Source organism: Chenopodium album, chromosome 18, assembly GCF_948465745.1.
Source record: "Chenopodium album chromosome 18, dcCheAlbu1.1, whole genome shotgun sequence".
Taxonomy (NCBI): Eukaryota; Viridiplantae; Streptophyta; class Magnoliopsida; order Caryophyllales; family Amaranthaceae; genus Chenopodium; species Chenopodium album.
In genome coordinates, this window is record NC_137851.1 from 45312929 (window position 1) to 45333968 (window position 21040).

Sequence of the window (21040 nt, forward strand, 5' to 3'; positions counted from 1 at the left end):
CTCTGTGTTAACCGATTTTGTTTGTTGCATTTTTGTTGTGACAACCTTCACAAGCTAGGGAATATTGCCGAAGACCGCTCTGCTTGTAGCTGTCTTCAATTTTGCTGTGACGTCCTTTCACGTCTCAGGAATTCTATTGCGAACCACTACGCCTCGAGCGATTCACTGTACGAAAATCTTCCACGCCTTGGAAATTCTATTGTGAACCACCACGTCTTGAGCGATTCACTGAATGACAGTCTTCCACGCCTTGGGAATTCTTATTATGAACCACTACGTCTCGAGCGATCCATTGGATGATGGTTTTCCATGCCTTGGGAATTGTTATCATGAGCTTCTGCGCCTTGAGCAACTCACAAATGAATGATGACAAATTTCCTCGCCTCAGGCAACATGTCGTAGACTCCTTCGTCTTGAGCAGTCTTCTGAATGATGATTTTCCATGCCTTGGGAAGTCTAATAGTTTAACAGTTTCCACGCCTTGAGAGTCCTGTCATGATCTCCTACGCCTTGAGTAGCTCGCAAGTGAAATTCCACTAAGTACCCACGCCTTGGGATGCAATCGCCAACTTCTACGCCTTGGGAAGTGTGCATCAATCGACAATTTCTCTTCGTCTTGGGAAAACTTGTCCGATAATTATGAGTCTCTTTGCCTTGGGAAACTTGCTGTGTGAGTCGTCCATGCCTTATGACACAATCAATTTTTGTTGAATCAAAGTTATTTAGTTCGACAACCTCCACATCTTAGGGAACGCTGTCCAAGATTGCTTCGCCTTTTGCTATCTTCTCAAATTGGGTGACAACTTTCTCATCCTAGGGAATGTTATCGAAGATCACTACGCCTTGAGTCGTCTTCTCAAATTAAGGTGACATCTTCCATATCTTTAGGGGATATTGTCGAAGACCGCTATGCCTTGAGCCGTCTTGTCAAATTCTCTCATCTTCACGCCTTAGAAGTGATAGCTTTTCATGTCTTGAAAAAACTTATGTCTTTTGCTTTAGACCTTTGTAAAGATCACTTGTCCGTCTGGGACTTAGTGCACCTGCATCTATGTTTTGGACTATAGGACTTTGCTTATGTTTTTCTTAGGGTTGACCTAAGGTTTGTTGTGTTTGAAATTATGATTGCTTGGACTTGAGGTTGACTCAAGGTTTAGTGTGTTTGACTCTTGTGTGACTTAATGTGTTTTGACACATGTGTTAGACTCAACTCGATGTGATATGACACGACAGGACTAATGTGCATGACTCGTGTGTGCATTGTATTGTGATGTGCTTGACTCAAAATGTAGAAAAGCAAAAAATTTCCGTCATTTTTGTAGAGGGTACCGACTTTCTCCCGAAAAAGAAAGACGCGAAAAGGAAGAAGTGAAGTGTTTGAGAGTGCATGTTGAATGAGTTTAGTCAAATGTATGTGCTGATGTTATATCTCATGGTGCAAGGATTATAATATCCTAGGCTATCTCAATTGTTGACTCGATGATGAAATTATTTAGGTAACTTAGGCACGAAGGCTAAGCACTTCATACTTTGTGATGCAATGATGATTACAAGTGATGAGTGATTTTGACAAGGCGTGCATGCTTCAGTGTTGTGTTAAGATTTCATGACATCCAAAAGGTTCCTAAAGGAAGGATTATTTGGTCATGTATCTATGATGTGCGTGAAAGTGACACTAAAGTTAGGTCGCAAAGGCTAACGGTGTGGAAAAATATTTTGAAAACAGTCAAATAGTGGTGACTCTTAGGCTAGGTAAGCTAATGATGTAGGGATCAAGCCCCCAAGTCTAGCTCTAAGTGGATAAGGATGAGCAATGGATATTCCTTGATATGATCATGCATGAATTTGAATGTAAATGTAAATGTATGAATGCATTTTTATTACGGCCGCACCCCAATGTGAGGTTGCCTACGTATCCGTTAGGAATCAGGCCGAACGTAGCTCTAGTCGAACCTCGCACAAATGTGTGTATACCTCAAATAGGTCTTTGAAGGGTTGTAACGTGGTTAGGCTAAAGGTTGAAGAAGAAGGGACAAAGGATCAAGACCCTAGATAAGCCCCCAAGGTGTACAACCTTGCTTTTGAATCTTTGTATTTGTATGCTTGAGGTTTCTCACTTTTGAACTCTCTTTTGTTTATATTTTTGCTCTCTCTTTTTTGCTTTTGTATTTTTTTATTTTGATAAGTGTGGGCAATCCTGATCATGCGGTCTATCACTCACTTGGCATTCATGTTTCTCAGGCACGGTACCAAGCACTCGATAAGAGACGCAATCTGAGATGTGTTCGTATCAAAGACATGTTCATATCAATAACATTAGAACACTTGCCCTTTTTGCACACTATTATTATTCTCGACTTGTTTTTTTTTTTTTTTTTTGACCTTTTGAAATTTTTGTAACATCACTCAAGCTTTTGTATTTGGTAATTGTATAAGTTGCACACCATCCTATCCCAAGGTTAAGTAGATGTGGGTTGAAAAAGAAGGGACAATCGTTAGACGAGGCTCAAAGTGGTTTATCAAGAAAGGATGTATATTTGAAGGGTGAAAGTGATATGATATGGCTACAAGGGGTGCCTCAAAACATTAGTATATCTTGTGCTTGGTCCAGCATAGATTTTTTTAATTTTTTTTTATGCGATGTAAAGATCATATGCAAGGAAATAAATACTCATTTTATTAAAATGGAAAAGGATAAACAACAAACTCTTAATAAATCTAATGAGGGAGATGAGGAATTCCTATGCTAGACTTATTGGGAAAAGGAGGAATAAAATAAAAAATAGAAAAAGAGGTCACAAAATTTTGTCGTTGAAGCTCGCCTCGTGTCTTATGCTCTATCATTATTCGGCCTTCTTGCCAGCTGGAGGTATGGGAAGCTTGTTATTATTGATCAAATATTGGATGGCCTCCTTTAGATTCCAACAACTCTCGGTAGTATGCCCTCTACCTTTATGGTACTTGCAATGAGCGTTGGAATCCCAGTTGGGCGACCTGTTTTCGGGTGCTTGATCTTGAAGAGGTCTAATAAGAGTGATAAGTCCTTTGGCATGGAGTCGATCGAAAGCGATATCGTAGTTCATCCCAATCTGGGTGAACTCTTTCCTTAGTTAATTCTTAGGTCTTTGGTTATCTATGGCTAAGACTTCGTTAAGGACAAAGGTACTAACATTGTTACTAGAGTAGGTGTTTTTGGAAGAAGAAGGATTATCGTTCTTCTTTCCTTTCCAGCCACTGTTGTTACTATGGTTAGTAGATTTCTGTTTTGCAAAATCGTCTTCAATATCAATACCTATGTCATAGACAGTTTTAAATTGTTTAAATTGCATTGATATTTCAGGTGCCTTTGGTACTTGTCCTGGAGGTTCTTGATGATCATTCTCACAGATTCCTTTTCAGTAGGAACTTCTACCATCCTAGCAGAAGTTTCCCTCCACTTGTTGAAGAAGGAATTAAATCCTTCGTTTTCCTTTTGTTTTAACATCTCAAGCTCCCTATGGTCCGTTTCAACTTGGATGTTGCACTTGTATCTATCAATGAAAGCGCTTGTTATAGAGTCCCAAGAAGAGATCTTCTCTTTGTCTAGGGAAAAGAACCATTGTTGACAAACGGTTTCTAGATATAGTGAAAGCAATGAGTGGAAAACTTTCCTATCAATTCCCTTAATATTCATTATAGTTTCGAAAGCTCTCAAATGGAAGTAAGGGTTATCTGTTGGCTTGAACTTAGGGATGTCATTAGCATTGAACTTCTGCGGAAGAAGTTCCTTGTCCACCGAGACACCTTGTGAGTTAATTCCTTGATACTTATAATCGTTGGAAACTTTCTTAAGGCTTTCTTCCATGTGCTCAAGCTGTCGTTGCTTGCTAGGATCGTTAACTTGAAGAATGAAGGCTTTCATCATCTCAGTTAGGTTATTCATGTTCTTCTTCAACTCATCAACTTCTTGTTGGGAAGCCATTAGTACGAACTTTTTCCAGTGTCTGATGGATTTGTCGAAGAGCAGTACTTGAACGAAGGTGTTGTCTTTGATTAAGCGCCCTTCTCTCCTTGTCCAAGTGCTGTGAAAATGGAAGTCATGGATACTTATTGTTAATTGTTTGACTCTAACTTGATTCAACATGCGTAGATGGGAAGAGATCATGGAATAATGTGGGAGTGGTATGCATGAAGAAAGCATGTAGAGAGTGGAAAGATGATATAGATGGAGAGATATGGAAAAATTAGGAATAGAGTGGACCCCCAACTCAAATGATGGAAAGAGCGACTCATGCATGAACCTAAGACATGGTCATGGTGTAAAAAGTGTATGTACAAAGTGTGTGAATACTTGTGAGTGTAAGTGATGTGTTCAAGACTCATGTCATGACCATGTGACTAGACTATGTGACTAGACTCAAACAAAGACTAAGTTAGAACCTCACCACTAGTAGAAAAATGGAGATTGGCACCGAGCTAAGGCCACCGGTTTTTAAAAACCGGTGGGGAAAATATGGGGAAAAATGGGCGGGATTTTGAGGGGAGGGTATTGGCACCGGTTCAAACCGAACCGGTGGGAAAATAATAATCCCACCTGTTTGAATTAGTGCCCTTTTATTAAAAAATAAAATGCCCCCCTTTATAAAACCCTAACCCTACCCCTCATTCTCTCTCCGGCCTCCCTCCTTCTCTCTCCTTCTCTCTCCTCTCCTCCTTCTCTCTCATTCTCTCTCTTCTCCATCTCTCTCCTGCTCTCTCATCTCACCCCTCTATCTCCTCTCTCTTCGACTTCCTCTTCTTTCCCCTCAAAGCCCACCACCACCACTGCTACTAACCATCGTCGCCACCAAGACAGACAACACCACCAAGACCGACAACCCTCAAAGCCCTCCGACAACACCATCGTTGCCCTCCTCGTGATGAAAATATAGGTTTTCAGGTCAAATTTGATCTAGAGTTTTCATGATCCAATTTGGCCTCGTAAACCCGATTTCAATGTTTTGTGTGGTCGAATGAAGGTATGTGTGTTTTTTTAATTTTTTTTTTTCGATTTTTTCTGTTTTTGTTAATATTTGGGTTATTATTTACGGAGGCGGTGGTTTTAGGTGGGTGGTGTGGTGGTTTTAGGTGGGTGGTGGGGTGGTTCAGTCATTTTAGGTGGCTGGTGGGGAGGTTCGGTCGTTTTAGGTGGGTGGTGGGGTGGTTCGTTCGTGTGTCGTAGGTTCTGGGTGGTGGGTCGTGGGTTGTGGGTGGTTTTTTTGTTTTAATTTTTCAAATTTAATTTTTTTGTTAATTTACAATTTTGTTTTAATTTTTTGTAATTTTTTTGCAGATTCAAGCAATTCAAAGGACGATTTTTTTTTTAATTGTAAATTAACAATTTATTGATGAATATATATGTAATTTATGTATATTATGATTATATTTAAGTGTCTCCTGATTTTTAAGTGAAAAAATTTGAAAAAAAAAATTATTTTTTGATTGCATAATTGTCACCGGTTAATCGGTGCCAAAAATAAGGAAATGCCACCGGTTAACCGGTGCCAAATCACATAATTGCCACCGGTTTTGAACCGGTGGCACTTTTTTGTTTTTGGCATCCCTTAAATGACCACCGGTTCAAAATCAGTGGCAAATGGGGGTTTTGAACCGGTGGGCATCTCCATTTTTCTACTAGTGCACGTATGTGCACTAAACTGGACATGCTGTAGTATTTTAGTCACAACTTTTGTCTGTGACTCCGGATTGGACGGAACTAATGCCAAATAAAAGATAAAACTCGGAGCTACAGATCCATAGGTTGTACCAATCGTAATTATTTCTAAAACTCCGGTTATGAACAAAACAAGTTGACGCTTGTGCAGTATATGGGAATAAAAATCCGGGTTGACTCAAAGGAACTATGACTCAATTTTAGACATATTTATTAGCTCAAATTAATTAATCAATTAATCAAGAAAAGTCCTTTAATCATTGGTTAGTTTGTTTAAGCATATTCATAATCACAAGTCAAACCAAATGGTTAGTTTAATTACATGTAAGTATGCACAAGCAAGTAATGCACAAGTAGTCAAATAGTCACAATATGATGCAATGAGTTTGCAACCTAACCATGGCTCTAGTTCTCTAAAGTTCAAGGATTATGGTTAGTCAAAGAGGATCCATGATTATGAGTCTGGATGCATCGCGCGGAAGCCTTACCTTTGGAAGGGTTGGCGCGTATGGATGGGACCCCACAAGTTAAACTTGTTTCCATGGTTTGGTGAATTTACAAACTCGAATGTACCCTTTGTTGCAATGAGCTTTCGATTGGGTAGATGGAGCGTGAATTCCCAGAGGGTTATGGCCATATGTAGAACACATATGGGTTCAGAAAAGAGGGAAAAAACTCAATCAGGAAGTAAAATCGAGCAAACAGTACAAGAACCGGTCAAAGCAAGAAAGCAGAGTTCTGGCTCGGTATTGGAAGAACTTGGCGCGAGACAACAGGGACAATCAAAGACAATAGCCCAATCGCGTCGCGATATTGCTATCGCATCCTGACAGAGCCATCGCACTGCGATGGGCACTATTTTCTCAGTGTCAGTTCTTACATGCCTCAACAGCTCTCTGTTTTTCTTAGAATTTTCCAGTTTTCGCAGCGTTTTTTCGATTCTAGTTGTGAAAGATATTTCCCAAATTTCCTACATGTAAAAAGTCTATGTTTTTGACGCATTACGGATGGTCTATCCAATGCGGACCTTTTTATGCTTATGCCAATAATGTCAATCAAAATTATGCACATGAATACTTAGAACATTTCGAGTCTCATCCACTCATTCTAAATTATTGCCAAAATAAATTTTAGGAATTAAAGTAGAAATCCTCCTTATTGTGAAATAATTTGAAAGATATTCATCACTGGGTTTGGTTTTTGGGGATGCTCTAGGAACAGGGCACGTGGGGGTGTTTCTGAAATCCTTCTCGACTGCCCGATCGGGCAGCCACCGCCCGATAGGGCGCGAGAACGGAGTTGCAAATTGCTGGTCAGACTTGTTAGAGGCTGAAGGTTTGTTTCCTTCCTTTGGTTGGTTTTTTGGTAGTTACTTAGTGGTTGTTAGCTTCCATTTACTTTAATATAAATATGTTCATTGAACATATGTTGAGATAGCTTCAAGAAAAATCAGAAACATATTTTCTCTTGAAAGTCTTTTGCAAGTTTATTGATCATCATCATAAATTTTCATAAGTTTGATTACATTGGATCACAAATATACCACACAATGTTGTGATTGTCTTCGTTGTATCTCCTAGTAATTTCGTGATACCCGGTGTGTATACAAGGGTCGAAATATTACTTTTGGAAACTAATCTCGTTCAGGCCACGAAGTGTTAATTTGTCCAATTTTGTGTCATTTTTGTGACCCTGTAAACAATTTCCCCAACATTGGAGTATCACCCAAAATAGAAAAATAAACTCTTGATTATTCATACATCGTATGAAGTTATATCGCTAATAAAATAATGTAACAAACCGTATAGAAACACACAAGTTTTATAACTTATAAAAAAATAAAAAATAACTAAATTTCGTGCATCGCATAGGCGGGTTCAATTACATAAATTAATAAAAATTATCTTATCTAATATAGTGATCAATAATTTTATTAAAATATTATATGATTTAACTAATAAAATTATTCTTTAGATAACATCAACCGATAAAGGCACATTATCACATAAACATAATAAAAATTATCTTTTTCCATAGACAATAATATTTTTTTAATTAAACTATTTTACAGTTTAACTAAGAAAATAATCTTTTTTTGGGATTTATTTGGTTAAAAAAAACAATGCGTTTTGGTGCGGCAGGGTGTCAAATTAGCAAATGACAAAGTAACCCCACCAACCTAGTAACCCCTCCAACCAAGTAACCCCTGATCGGACCTAGTAACCCCTGACCGGACCAAGTAATCCCTGACCAGACCAAGTAACCCATCTATTAACCCCTCTAGTAACCCCTTAAGTAACCCCTCTGACTTAGTAACCCCTTACCGGACCAAGTAATCCCTTAAGTAACCCCTCAAGTAACCCCTCCAACTCAGTCACCCCTCTAGTAACCCCTCCGACTTAGTAACCCGTTAAGTAATCCCTCCAGTAACCCCTCAAGTAACCTCACTTAAATAACCTCCCAAGTAACCCCCCAAGTAACCCCTAGTAACCCCTCTAGTAACCCCTCCGACTTAGTAACCCCTTAAGTAATCTCTCCAATAACCCCTCAAGTAACCTCACTTAAATAACCTCCCAAGTAACCCCTAGTAACCCCTTCAAGTAACCCCACTTAAGTAACCCCTTAAGTAACCCCCGACCTACCCATCTAGTAACCTCTTAAGTAACTCCTGACCTAGTAATCCTTGACCCACCACCACCCCCAAAACGCCACTAGCCCCACGTCCAATACGCCATGCCACCACCACCACCACCATGCACCAAACCCACAAACAAACATAGATCCAATCGAATCCACAACCAAATCGTTAAAAAAAAATATTAAATCGAACAAATACCTTTAAAATTAACAATGGCTTCGAATTTCACTTCAAATATGGCTAAAAAGGCCAAATTCGATCATGAAAACTCTAAATCTAGAGCTTTTATGGCCGAATTTGGCCTTAAAAATCTTTAAGTTGTTTTCCGACGACGGAGTACGACGACAGGTTGGTGGAGGACATGCGTTCTTCCTCTGTATTGCAGGTGGTTTGTTTTGCAAGTATGCTGCCCTTTTTTGGAGAAAGGAGGAGAGAGAAAGAGGTGATAGCTTGGTGAAGGGGGTGATATGAGTGGCTAATCGGAGAAAAAGAAATTAAAAGAGGAGAGAGAAAGAGGAGATAGAGAAGAGAGAGAAGAAGAATTAAAAAATTAAAAAAAAAAACAAAAAATTATATTGTGGCTGGTCGTACAGTGCAGCCAGCCACATATGAAACTTTGTGGGAAAAAAAAAACGTGCATGGACTTACATCTAGTATAAGTCATGAGAAGCTCACGTTTAAATTTTGCAGGAAGTATCTATTCAACAAAAGTAAACTTCAAATATGAGGCTGAGATATGTTGCTTAATTGTTCTTTGCTCCACTCCAAATTGTGCGGAATTAAGGCAGGGAGTTCATCAATGACATTATTATTATAGCCGACAACTAGAATCAAAGATCACTTACATCATCTACAACCTTGATTCCCGAAAGAGATTCCGTTTGCCGTACGCAATACTCTACGTTAATATTAAATTTGTTTTTAAATAAATGTATTATTTTAATTTTTATTACATTACTCCTCTCGTTTCAATTTGTTAATCTCATATATTATTTTGGGAGTTTTAAAAATATTTACCCGTATTGAATGTTCCACTTCTAACTTAGTTTCTCTCGTCAAAAAAAAAAAAAAAAAAAAAAAAATAGTTTCTATTTCCTATTTTATACATATTAAATTCTGATTAGTTTAATTAATTGATTGTAAATTGATGACATGACTCTAAGTAAATAAATTATTCCCTTGAATTATGCAATTATGTTTGACGGCTTCCTAAAAAAATAAAACAATTTAATTAAGGCAAAACTATTTATGAATTGTTTTTTACTTTAATGTTAGATTCCAAATATTCTTGTTTCTTATTTTATGTGATTTATTCAATATGGGACTATCATATTGAAACGGAGGGAGTACTATTTACGAGTGCATGATTAATTCTTAATTCAGGTCATTTAGAATATATGAAAAAAGAGGATTATCAATTCCGCCCCGTTCAATTCACCTTATTTTTGCTGAACTAAAATTTACTGAACTGAAATTATTTTTACTGAACTTAAATTAGTTTTATTGAACTAAAATTAATTTTACTGAACTTAAATTACTTTTGCGGAAGTGAAATTATTTTTACTAATTCTATGTTATATTTCTTCTTTAAAGTTACTGATTTTTACAAAATTGACATTATTTTTACTAAACTGAACTTATTTTTACTGAACTGAAATTATTTTTGCTGAACTAAAATTATTTTTGCTGAATATTATTTTTTTAAGGTGAAGTGAACAGAGCTTAACAATAATAGGGGGTTATCATTAGTTTTTTTTTTTTTTTTTGTTTTACAATTATCACCTACAATTGTTCCTGTTATAGCAATTACCACCTACAGTTTTTTTTTTTTTTTGGATTTGACAAACTACTATTTTTAAAAATATCAAAACGTCCCATCTACGTACTTGGTTCTCAACTCAAATGTGACGTCATGTGGGGCCCACTAATTACCTTCATACTCTTTTTCCCTCCCTTTATTTCTTTCTCACTCGATTTCTCATTCCCCTATATTGTATTGCTCTCATAATTGGGAACAAACTTCAATTTGTGAAATAATTAACATGAATATGTAATTTAATTTGATTTTTTTTTTTTACCAAATTTTAAGAAGAGTACAATATAGGGGAATAAGAAAGAGATAAAGAGAGAAAAAAAAGAAGGGAAATAGGGTATGAGAAGGTAGTTAGTGGGCCTCACATGACATCACACTTCAGTTTAGAGCTAAGTAGGTGGGAAGTTTTGATGTTTTAAAAAATAGTAGGTGGTAAAATTAAAAAAAAAAATATAGGTGGTAATTGTCAAAAAATCCTTATAATTAAGAATTTTTCAATTCAAATTCATGAAATCAATTAAAACAATGCTTAAAAACATCTTTTATTATTTTTGTATTTTATTTTATTTAAATAACTAGATAATTGTGAGTTAACACATACTATATGTGTTGACCAATAGAAGTACGTAAGTCAATCAAAATTAAAGTAGGTATCAATGTATCATCCTACATATCGTTTATTAATAGAGGGATAGAGAGTAGGTGTTAGGAACACTGTCTTAGAAGCAAAATTCGCCCCGATTATGGTGCAATCGGAGATGGCGTTGCATGAACCCCAAGATTTAACACAGCGATCTATCTTAATGTACACTCATCAAAAAGAGAGATTTGGAACTCACAATGCAATATGCCTAGAACTAAATTAGAGGAAAACTATTTTTTAGAGTAAGAAGAAGAAGAGAATTTTTGTTCTATTAAAACTGATTGCAAACTCAGTTTTGAAAGACCTTCAAAGGTGTAACTGTTGGAGAAAAATCAGGGAGCGATAAAGATAAAGGGCAAAAATCAGGGGAACCTTTTTTGAACGAGTGAAACGTCTATTGCGAGCTTTGTAACTAAACGGTCGCATAAAGCTGGACCATCAGTTACGACACGGCCCAAAAAGGTAGGCACACCACACCGCGCATGTGCCACGAACAGAACAGGCTGGACGGCAGCGGCGGTGTGCGCGTGACGATGCCCCCTTCTAGATCATAAAACAAGTAAAACCAACTTTATCCCACCAATGTGTGACAAAGAGTTTTCCTCTAAAACAAATAGCTTGTTTCTTAAGTATTATTTCCAACAGTAGAGGCAATTACATAAACGCCATTTTTTTTAAAGAAACATAAACCACATTTAATAGGCTAAAGCCTGGTTCCTACACCCAGGTGTACCGAGCAAGGTACACCGAATGCAAAATGACAACTAAAATAACATAAAACAGGGGAAATACATAACATTTACGCATAAAGCAGGGGAAATACATAACGTTTACGCTTAAAGAACATGGTGCTTTAAATCTTTGACCAAATGGACTGTAAAGAACATATAATTAGAGTGAAAAGAACACATTGTTAAAATGTAAAGAACGCGATAATTTTTTTAGCATAGGTTTTAAATAAGTAAAAGATAATTACAACTACATCTTTTTAGCTCGCATCTAATAGTAAATCTTTTTAATATAATCATTTTCTCATGATAATTATCCATCTAATAAAAAATTTCCTAATAATACATCAAGATTTAATTTTCAAAATTAAAAATTAAAAATTTCATTTACAAAATTTTGTCATGCTAGCTAGTTAAAATTAAAATATTGTTCATTACATAGTTATCATGTTCATTATTAATATTATAAATATTTTTTTATACTTTACTTATAATTTGGTGTGATGGCCATGCGTATTACTTGTAATATTCTTTGTATGATTTAACAATGTTCTTTATCATAAAAGATGATGTACTATATATTTGTTTGTAATATACAATTAATTATTAACATTATATTATTTTATATGACAACTATATATCATATAATGATTTATTTTTTGAAAATATCATATAATGGTATTTTGTAGATCTTTGAATAAATTATTTTAAATGTTCATGTTCTTTGATGGTAAGTTTAATGTACTTTAACAACTATTATATCATATAATGATTTATTTTTTGAAAATATCATATAATGGTATTTTGTAGATCTTTTAATAAATTATTTTAAATGTTCATGTTCTTTAATGGTAAGTTTAATGTACTTTAATTCTATAGTCACAAAATATTCATTATTTATTATGAAATGTTCTTTGAATATTTTCCTCGGATCATGGTAGGTAAATATAAATAATGTGCATTATATAATATTACCATGTTCTTTATTGATATCACAAATGATCTTTAGGTCTAAAAATTAATCATCAATGTAGAAGGTCCCAAAACAATATCGTCATCAACCTTAGCTTCATGATCTTGATTTCAAAAGAAAAATATAAAAAAAAAAATACATAGTTATTGAATGATAATTAATATTGAAATAATAGAATTGTCAAATAATATTCAAATTTAATATTATTATAATTAAAAATGACTCTAAAACCAATTTTAAAATAACATCCGTTAAAATAGGATACATCTAAGAATATAAGGGTCGGGATAATTCAAAAGAACATTTGCGTTAAAACACATACAAAATTAACAAAATCAGTAATTAAAAGAACTACATAATGGTAAAACAAAAGATCATAAGGGACATCACAAAAGAACATAAAGGATATATAAAAAGAGCATAAATAAAGTATTAAAACCTAACATGTGAATTAAATCAAAATTCAACATTGATGTCAAAGCTTTTAACAACAACGAATATAACAATATTTTAAAAAGAACGTCATATTTAACATTGATCTAAAATTTAGTATCCAAATTCATCAAAAATCAAAATTATAAAATAAAAAGAATTATTAATAATGTTACAATGAATTTTGAAACACACTATCGACGAACGTAAAACAATGAAATAAAAAACATCTTCATCCTCTGACTTAATTGCCAAAAAAAAAAAAAAAAATGAAATCCAAAGTAATTATTGACCCATCAAATTTCATATTATTATTGATTTGAAATGATCTTAACAACATTATTTAAATTATATGTGTAAATATAACATAAATTACCTTCTTCTTTAGATTTGAATTCAACAAATTCACCATCATCGTCAAAGAAATCTTCATTGTGATCATCCGTCGCAAATCGACACTTAGATCATGACGAAATTCATCTCATGCCGCCTTTTTCGTAGTTAACTTTCAACTTCTCTCTCTAAATTTTTACTACCTCCGTTTCATATTTTTTGCAACTTTGGAATATTTTATATCTCACAAATAATACCCCAAAGTTGCAAAAAATATGTAACAGAGGTAGTAATTACTTTCTCTAAAAAAAATTCTCTCTGTTTTGAAAACTAAAAAATAAATGAATAGGGAAAATAACTAATTTAAAAAATTATAAATATGGAATTAATAACATAATTCCTACAATTAAGCAAGCAGAATCTATTTTTTTTAATAAAAAGTACAGCTCACGCTTTACATTTAGCAAGGTGTACCATGCATGGTACATGCACACTTGTGTGTGTTAAAATTTTCAAGCTATAAATTGTAGGTTATTTATCTAAAATCTGTAATTGCTATATTGTTTTGGAAAAATTAATAATTAAGGAAAATTTGCCAAGAATAATACGACCTTTCAGCTGTCTTTCAAGAATGGAATGACCTTTGATACACATCTGCCAAAAACTGGAATTGCAAAAAAAAACCTGATTACATTTGACATACGTCACTTGTGTGATTGGTTAAAATATTTTTTTATTTTAATATTTTTCTTTAAGAATGATGATTTGAAAAATCATAATTAAACTTAAATTAGAAAAAGTTTTGTAATAAATATACAACTAAAAAGCAATAATATTTGTAGGGTTGAAGGAAAGATTATGGAAAAAATTACAAGGATGGAAGGGAAAATTGTAATATACTCCGGGTAAGGAAGTGCTTATAAAGGTTGTGGCTCAGGCGATACCAACATACATGATGAGTATTTTTAAGCTCCCCGGTGGCCTTATTGGCGAGATTCATGTAATGCTTGCTCGATTTTTGTGGGGGTCCACGGATACCGCAAATGAGCTACATTGGCAACGATGGGAGCTTTTATGCTTGCCTAAAGCTCAAGGTGGAATAGGGTTCCGAGATTTGAAAGTTTTTAATCAAGCCCTCCTTACGAGGCAGACTTGGCGCTTACATCATAACCCGAGTATGTTTATTCACTCGGTAATAAAGGCAAAATATTTTTAGAATTGTGATGTGCTTACGGCTAGTAGGGGTTACGACTCGAGCTATGTTTGGAGGAGTATTTGGGGTGCTAGAGAATTGCTGCTTGAGGGCCTCAAATGGAGAGTGGGAAATGGTAGTGAGATCAGTGTTTGGAGCGATGCGTGGCTGCCTGGGAAAACATCGACGCTTGTCCCAACCCCGAAGGCAAATAGTGATATGGAGCCACAAGTAATTAATTTGATTGATCATGCCTCTGACTCGTGGGATACTAATGTCATTTATAATAATTTAAATGAAGCAGAGATGGCATTGATCCTCACCATTCCATTATCTCCAAGTAGACCGAAAGATAGGATGTTTTGGTGGCCTTCAAAGGATGGTGCCTATAGCATCAAATCGGGTTATTGGCTTGGTAATAAGGCCATGAACTCAGCTCCTCAAGTGGATATGGATGCAAGCTGGAAATAAATTTGGTCCCTTATATGCCCTCCGAAGCTAAAGCACTTTCTTTGGAAAGCCTGTAAAGGTTTTCTTGCGATAAATTAACGCCTTGCCTATCGCCATATTGCTTTTGATAAGGTATGTTCAACTTGCAGCGCTTTGGAGGAAACAATTATGCATACCTGTTTTGAATGTACATCAGCTACGCAAATTTAGGGTGTAAGTTCGTTCACTCAAAAATTACAGCAGGCCTCTGCTTCCAGTTTTCTGGAACGACTTTGGTTTGCTATCGAAAAATGTATCTTGTGATGAACTGGTGACCATGGCTAGACTAGCCTAGGCTTTGTGGCACTACAGGAACTTGGTGATCTTTAATTAAGGCTCTTTCAATGCAGTGGAGGTGGCTAAGGGCTTTGTGAATTTGGTACGTGAATGTAATGCATATGCCAGTAAGGTACTTATCAGATCAGATCAGGTCAGGGGGGCTGCCCATCAGCAAGTTCATGGAGCTGTCCAAACCAGGGGTGCGTTAAGGTGAACTGTGATGCACACTTGGGGGGTTAAAACCTGTCTGGGAGTAGTCATCAGAGACGAACATGGGACTATAATTGCTGCTGCTGTGCGAATTGAAAATGCGGGATGGGTTATTGAGTGTGCTGAAGCTGCTGCTTGTTGCTTTGAGTGGAGAGTGGCTAGTCATTTGGGGTTTGCCCATCTGCAGCTGGAAAGTGATGCCATTAACTTGGTAAGGTCGGTCAAGAGCAAAGTCAAGGGATTTTCTCCTGTTTTCCTTTTGTACGATGATATAATTAGTCTTTCTTCCGGTTTTAGTTCTTTTGTTTTTTCTCATGTTAAGCGTTCGAGTAATACTCTAACTCATAGTGTGGCAAGGTGGGATGCTAGGGGATGTGATGAATTTGTATCTCTTGGTCCTTCTCCACAAAATTTATCAACTTCGGTGGAAATTGATCTTCTTTAATTAATGAATTTCATTGCTTGTTTTTAAAAAAAATAATAAAAAAATAAAACTATAAAGAAAACTTAAATTAAAAAAAAAACCATCATCCCTTGCTAGCAGCCACCCCTCCCCACCCCTGCCAGCGGCTTGAGCTCCTTACCCAGCACCACCCCTCCTTGAACCAAATTCGGACCACCCAACCCTCCTCCCCCTGAACCACCATCCCCCAACCTTAAAAAAAATCCCCCTTCCCCTAAAAAAACCCTCCCCTCCCAACCGGCCGGTAAATAAACCCCCTTCCGGTGCCAGCAATTCCATTTTGCCCCTCCGTCGGCCGTCTCCACCCCTTTCCCCCCTTGAACCACTATCCGATAAGTCGAAAACCCTAAAACCACCACATGATTTTGGGGATTTATGGTTTTGGGTGGTGGTTTAAAGGGGAAAGGAATGGAGACGACTTGCGAAGGGGCAAAATGGGTTTGTCGACACTAAGAGGGGATTTTGGCGTTGGCCAATGGAGAAATGAGGGTTTTCGAGGGGAAGGAGAGGGTTTAAGGGTTGGGGGAAGGTGGTTCAGGGGAGAGGCTGGGTGATCGGGCTCTGGGTTAGGAGGGGTGCCGCTGGTGCCGGGTAGGGAGACTTTGCCACTGGTGGGGGTGGTGGTGGGATGGCTGCCAGCAAGGGGAAAGGGTTTTCCCTTTTTTAATTTATGTTTTTTTTTAAAGTATTTTTCTTTATTTTAAGGTTTTTTTTTAAAAAAAATATAAAAAGTTAAAAATAGACCAATGACATTGTGTCACGTGTCACAGGGGTCACGTTCCATTTTTGGAAAATGTGTGTTAATAGTCATTCCATTTTAAAATAATCCAAAGGGTGTTCAATTTATGAAAGACAGGTAAAAGGTGGTGTTAATCCTGGTAAATTTTCCTAACTAATTAAAGGCTAACAAGCATACTACTAGGCGACTTCTCTAAATTTCAGTCTTTTGACCAATCATATCGATCAATCCAAATTAAAAACCTGAAGATTAAAATAGCCTCCCAAAAAACAATACTATCAAATCAATAGCACACTCAAAAATCATTGAAGAGTAAATTAAATAGCCTCATCAATAACGAATTCCTCAACAATTTACCTTGCCATTCAAAGTACACTAGCAGTGTGTTTGGATAAAGAAAGACTATAAAAAAATGGATGATTTTTCACATAATTATTCCGTCGAAAAGGCCCCGTTTAATTTTTCGTCAGGAAACCCATATCCGACGAACATTCTGTCGAAAACGGTTGTCGTAAACCAATTTGTCAAAAAACGACACTTTTTGATGAAATTTATCTCAAAAAAGGTTTTTGATGAAATCTCCGGCGGAATTTAAGGTGTCGTATAATATTTTTTCGGCCCAAATAGTTTGTCAGAAATTTCTGACAGGCAGTAATCTGTCAGAAATTTACAATCTCCGGCGGAATTTAAGGTGCCGTATAATATTTCTTCGGCCCAAAAAGTTTGTCAAAAATTTCTGACAGGCAGTTATCTTTCGGAAACTTACGACGAAAACCGTCGGAAAAGTCAATCAAAAAAAATCAACCCCAGCCCAACTCGTACCCCTTCCCCTCCTAAGCTACCATCTAAATTCACCCTACCACCACCGCAAATCACCCAACCACCACCGAACATTCCACCACAACCTAAATTCACCCCACCATCACCACCACAACCGAGATCCACCATCAAAACCCCCCATCACAACCCAAATCCACCACCGAAACCCCTAACTCACAACGACCCACAACCCACCACCACCGAAACCCCTAACCTAGATCCGCACCCACCACAACCTACAACGACCCACAAACCATCCCATTTCACCACCCCTCATCCCTTCCACCCAAACCCTAACCCTAGATCGACCCAAAACCACCCACCACGTACCACTGCAATTCAATCACACACCACCATAATTCAATCACATACCACCATCCATAAATAAAAAACTCAAACCAAATTTTAGAAAGAAAAAGAGAACACACCTCAAATTCTAGCAAAAAAAAAAAAAAAAAAAAAAAACCTCGAATTTTGGTTTTAAAGGTCAAATTTTTGACATGAAAAACCGATGTTTGACATGAAAACCTCAAATTTGGCGTTCGTTGATGGTGGTGCGGGCTAGTGGCGAGGATAAAAACGGGAAAGAGGAGAGGAGAGAGAAAGAGGAAAAGAGGAGAAAGAGAAGAGGAGAGTGAACGTGGAGAAAATATTAAAGAGTGTAGAAGTGAACGAAGATCGAGGAGAGGAGAGAGAAAGGATGGAGAAGAGAAGAGGAAAAGAAATAGAGTTAGATTGAACTAAGAAGAGAGAGAAAAGGAAGAAGATTAAAGAAGAGAGAGGGGGAAATAAGGGAGAGAGTTATGGCTAGCAGTTTAAATTAGGGTTTAGGTTTCTTTTTTTTTTAAAATTTTTTTTAATAGTATCCGATGGAATTAAATTATGTTGGAAATTTCCGAAGGATTTTAAATCAATCCGTCAGAATTCCAACGGAAAAATTCGTCGAAAATTTCCAATGGAACTAAAATCCATCGGAAATTACATATTTTTCGATGGGTTTCCAATAGAATTGTTTAAAGTTGTCGAAATTTTCTGACGGAGTTTAAATCCATAGGAAAATACATAATTTGGGATTCAAGTTATTGAGTGAGGAAAAATTAGGGTCTTGGTGAGTTTTAGGTAGCAAGTTCATTGAAGAAACTTGAGAGAAAAAGGTCTATTTATAATTATGTTGTAACTAGGTGAATTTGGCCTATCATAATACAAGAGGATTTTAGGAAAAACCCTCAATTAAATGGGTAGAATTTTAACTCCAATTGGACCGTGGAAGGTTTACTCGTAAAGTTTAATGTCTTCAATCTCTTTAAGTTTCTTTACGCTTTATTTTGGTTAAATTTCCAAAAGTTAACCTTATAGAAACTCATTAAATTAAATTACGCTTTAGTAGTTGTCTCAATTAACACAAGTATAACTCAAATCATATAAAAAGGCTAGTTTACTTATTAAAGGCTTAATTAATCTATTGACATGTGAGTTGTATGTTAAGGGTAACACATGTTGTATACACAATACAATACACAATACAACCAATCTTATACATTTTTATTTTATTTTATTTTATCTTTTTTTTTTGTTGGGTGAGAAGCTAAGAAGGACCCTACTGAACCAACAATTCTCACAAGTTCCGCAAGCTAAGTTACGTAGGGAAAAGCTTGCGATTATAAGGTAGAGGTAATTAAGGGTACATAATCCCCCTACTCTCAAGTTAGAGCGGATCTAAATACATGTAGTTAGTGGAGTTTGAATTTGTGAATGCTTTTGCATTCTAATTAAGTGGAATATCATACTCAACATTTTACATATATCCCTATTTGAAACATACAGGTTGATGAAATTAAAATTTAAAACCTTTTTTTTTTCTCATGTACAACCCTATTTTTTCGAGCTTCTGGGCAGAGTAGGACAGGGCAAAACAAATTTCAGCACATCAGAGTAGAGCAGAGAAAAGAAGAGCATATTTTAGCACAGCAGAGCAGGGCATGATTTCCATACACCGCGGAGCAAAGTAGGGCATGACAGGGCAGAGCAGAATAGAGTAGATTTCAGCATAGTAGAACAGATTTCAGTAGAGCAGGGCAGAGTAGAGTAGAGCAAAATAACTAAAAAAAAGGGGGTTTGTTATAGGACAATGTTTAAACATTTTTTTCTAAGATTGTAAATTGTAAAGTTGGAAATTTATAACAATAATAATACATGTATATAATTGATCAAATTAATGCAGTTAGCTTATTCTCAATAATCTTTCTTTTAGTAATTTCGTATTATATGCAATATTACATTTATCATATTCAGGCAAAAGTTAATGAGCGCCCCCAGGGCGTTAGATAAGAGAATTAAAAGTGGGAATCTATCTATATACTATACTAAAACAGGGTACACTAGCTCTAAAGCTGACACGAGTCCCTGTTTTAGGTTTTTTATTTTTTATTTTTTTTGTTTGGTAGACTATATAATTGTTAAAGATCTTATTATTAAAGATACTCCAAGATAATATCCTTGACTTCTTAATATTGTTTATCAATCAATAGTATTCACGGATATTCAACATATAAATTTTGTCCATATTAGTTGACTTTAGATTGCTTAATTCATAGAGAGTATATGCTCTTATTTTGTAGAGTATATTTTTGATATCCTTATTGTAGACACCCAAATGTGTCTCCCCAAAACCAAACCCAGTGATGAATATCTTTCACGTCATTGATTATCGAACAAGGTGAAATGTTAAAAGCCTTGTGATGTGTTAGTTTTTAATAAAAAAATTTCTTTCTGTTTTTAAAAATATTTCTTTTCTTACTCTATTTATGGAAAACATCCAGTCCAATTTAGTTTGGTCCATGATAAGGGTCCATTAATAGTGTAGTTGGGTCGGGCTCGTAAAGAGCTTTTCAATGATATATTATAAGCCCAATTCCGATGAATAATGAGGAAGTTTTGGTCCAAATACTAAATTGGGTCTGAAATGGTTTTACGGCCCAATGATCTAGTGGAGGGCCCATTGATTCCTAAAATTATTAGGATTGATTATAGTCTTCTAGAATAGTCTACAAGGTTATTTTGAGTTCTAATAGCATTAGGATTGATAATTAATATTTTTGATAAATTAATGAATTTGGTTTGAAATGAAACAAGTGTTTTATTTTGATAAAATCTGATTTGAAATTAATGGAGTTTTAATTGCTTAATTATATTAAGAAAAGGATTCCGTACAAGAAGCGCGTTTTATCTTTTAAATTGTCGCGAAACGACAAGCCTGTCGCCAAACGACAGAGCTTGTCCCTATGCGTGATTCCTGTAGCACGGCGACAGACTCTATCGCTCGCGACAGGGAGCAGTTTTATTCTGATCCAGATTCTGATTTGTTTCTATTGATTCCGGACTATTTTCTTATAAATAGGGGTCGTATTTCCCCGTTTTCAATCATCGACAATCATCTAATTCTATTCTCTCTCTCTAAAAGCTAGAAGCTTATTATCTCTCTATTCTTTTTCTAAACCTTCCCTTTTTTACAAAATTCTCCATTCACAAGTTCTAGACATAGCTAGCCAAGTTCGAAGTTGCTTTCGCCCTCGACGTGAAAGGTTGATAATATCTGAG

General features: G+C 35.9%; 1 protein-coding gene across 1 annotated transcript; it reads left to right on the top strand.

Moving 5' to 3' along the window:
• Positions 1-14204: 14204 nt before the first annotated feature.
• On the top strand, positions 14205-14915 carry LOC145592211 (putative mitochondrial protein AtMg00310). Its single transcript, XM_081648669.1, has 2 exons — positions 14205-14372; positions 14469-14915. The coding sequence occupies exons 1-2, from the start codon at positions 14205-14207 to the stop codon at positions 14913-14915; spliced, it is 615 nt and encodes a 204-aa protein (XP_081504795.1).
• Positions 14916-21040: the final 6125 nt, after the last annotated feature.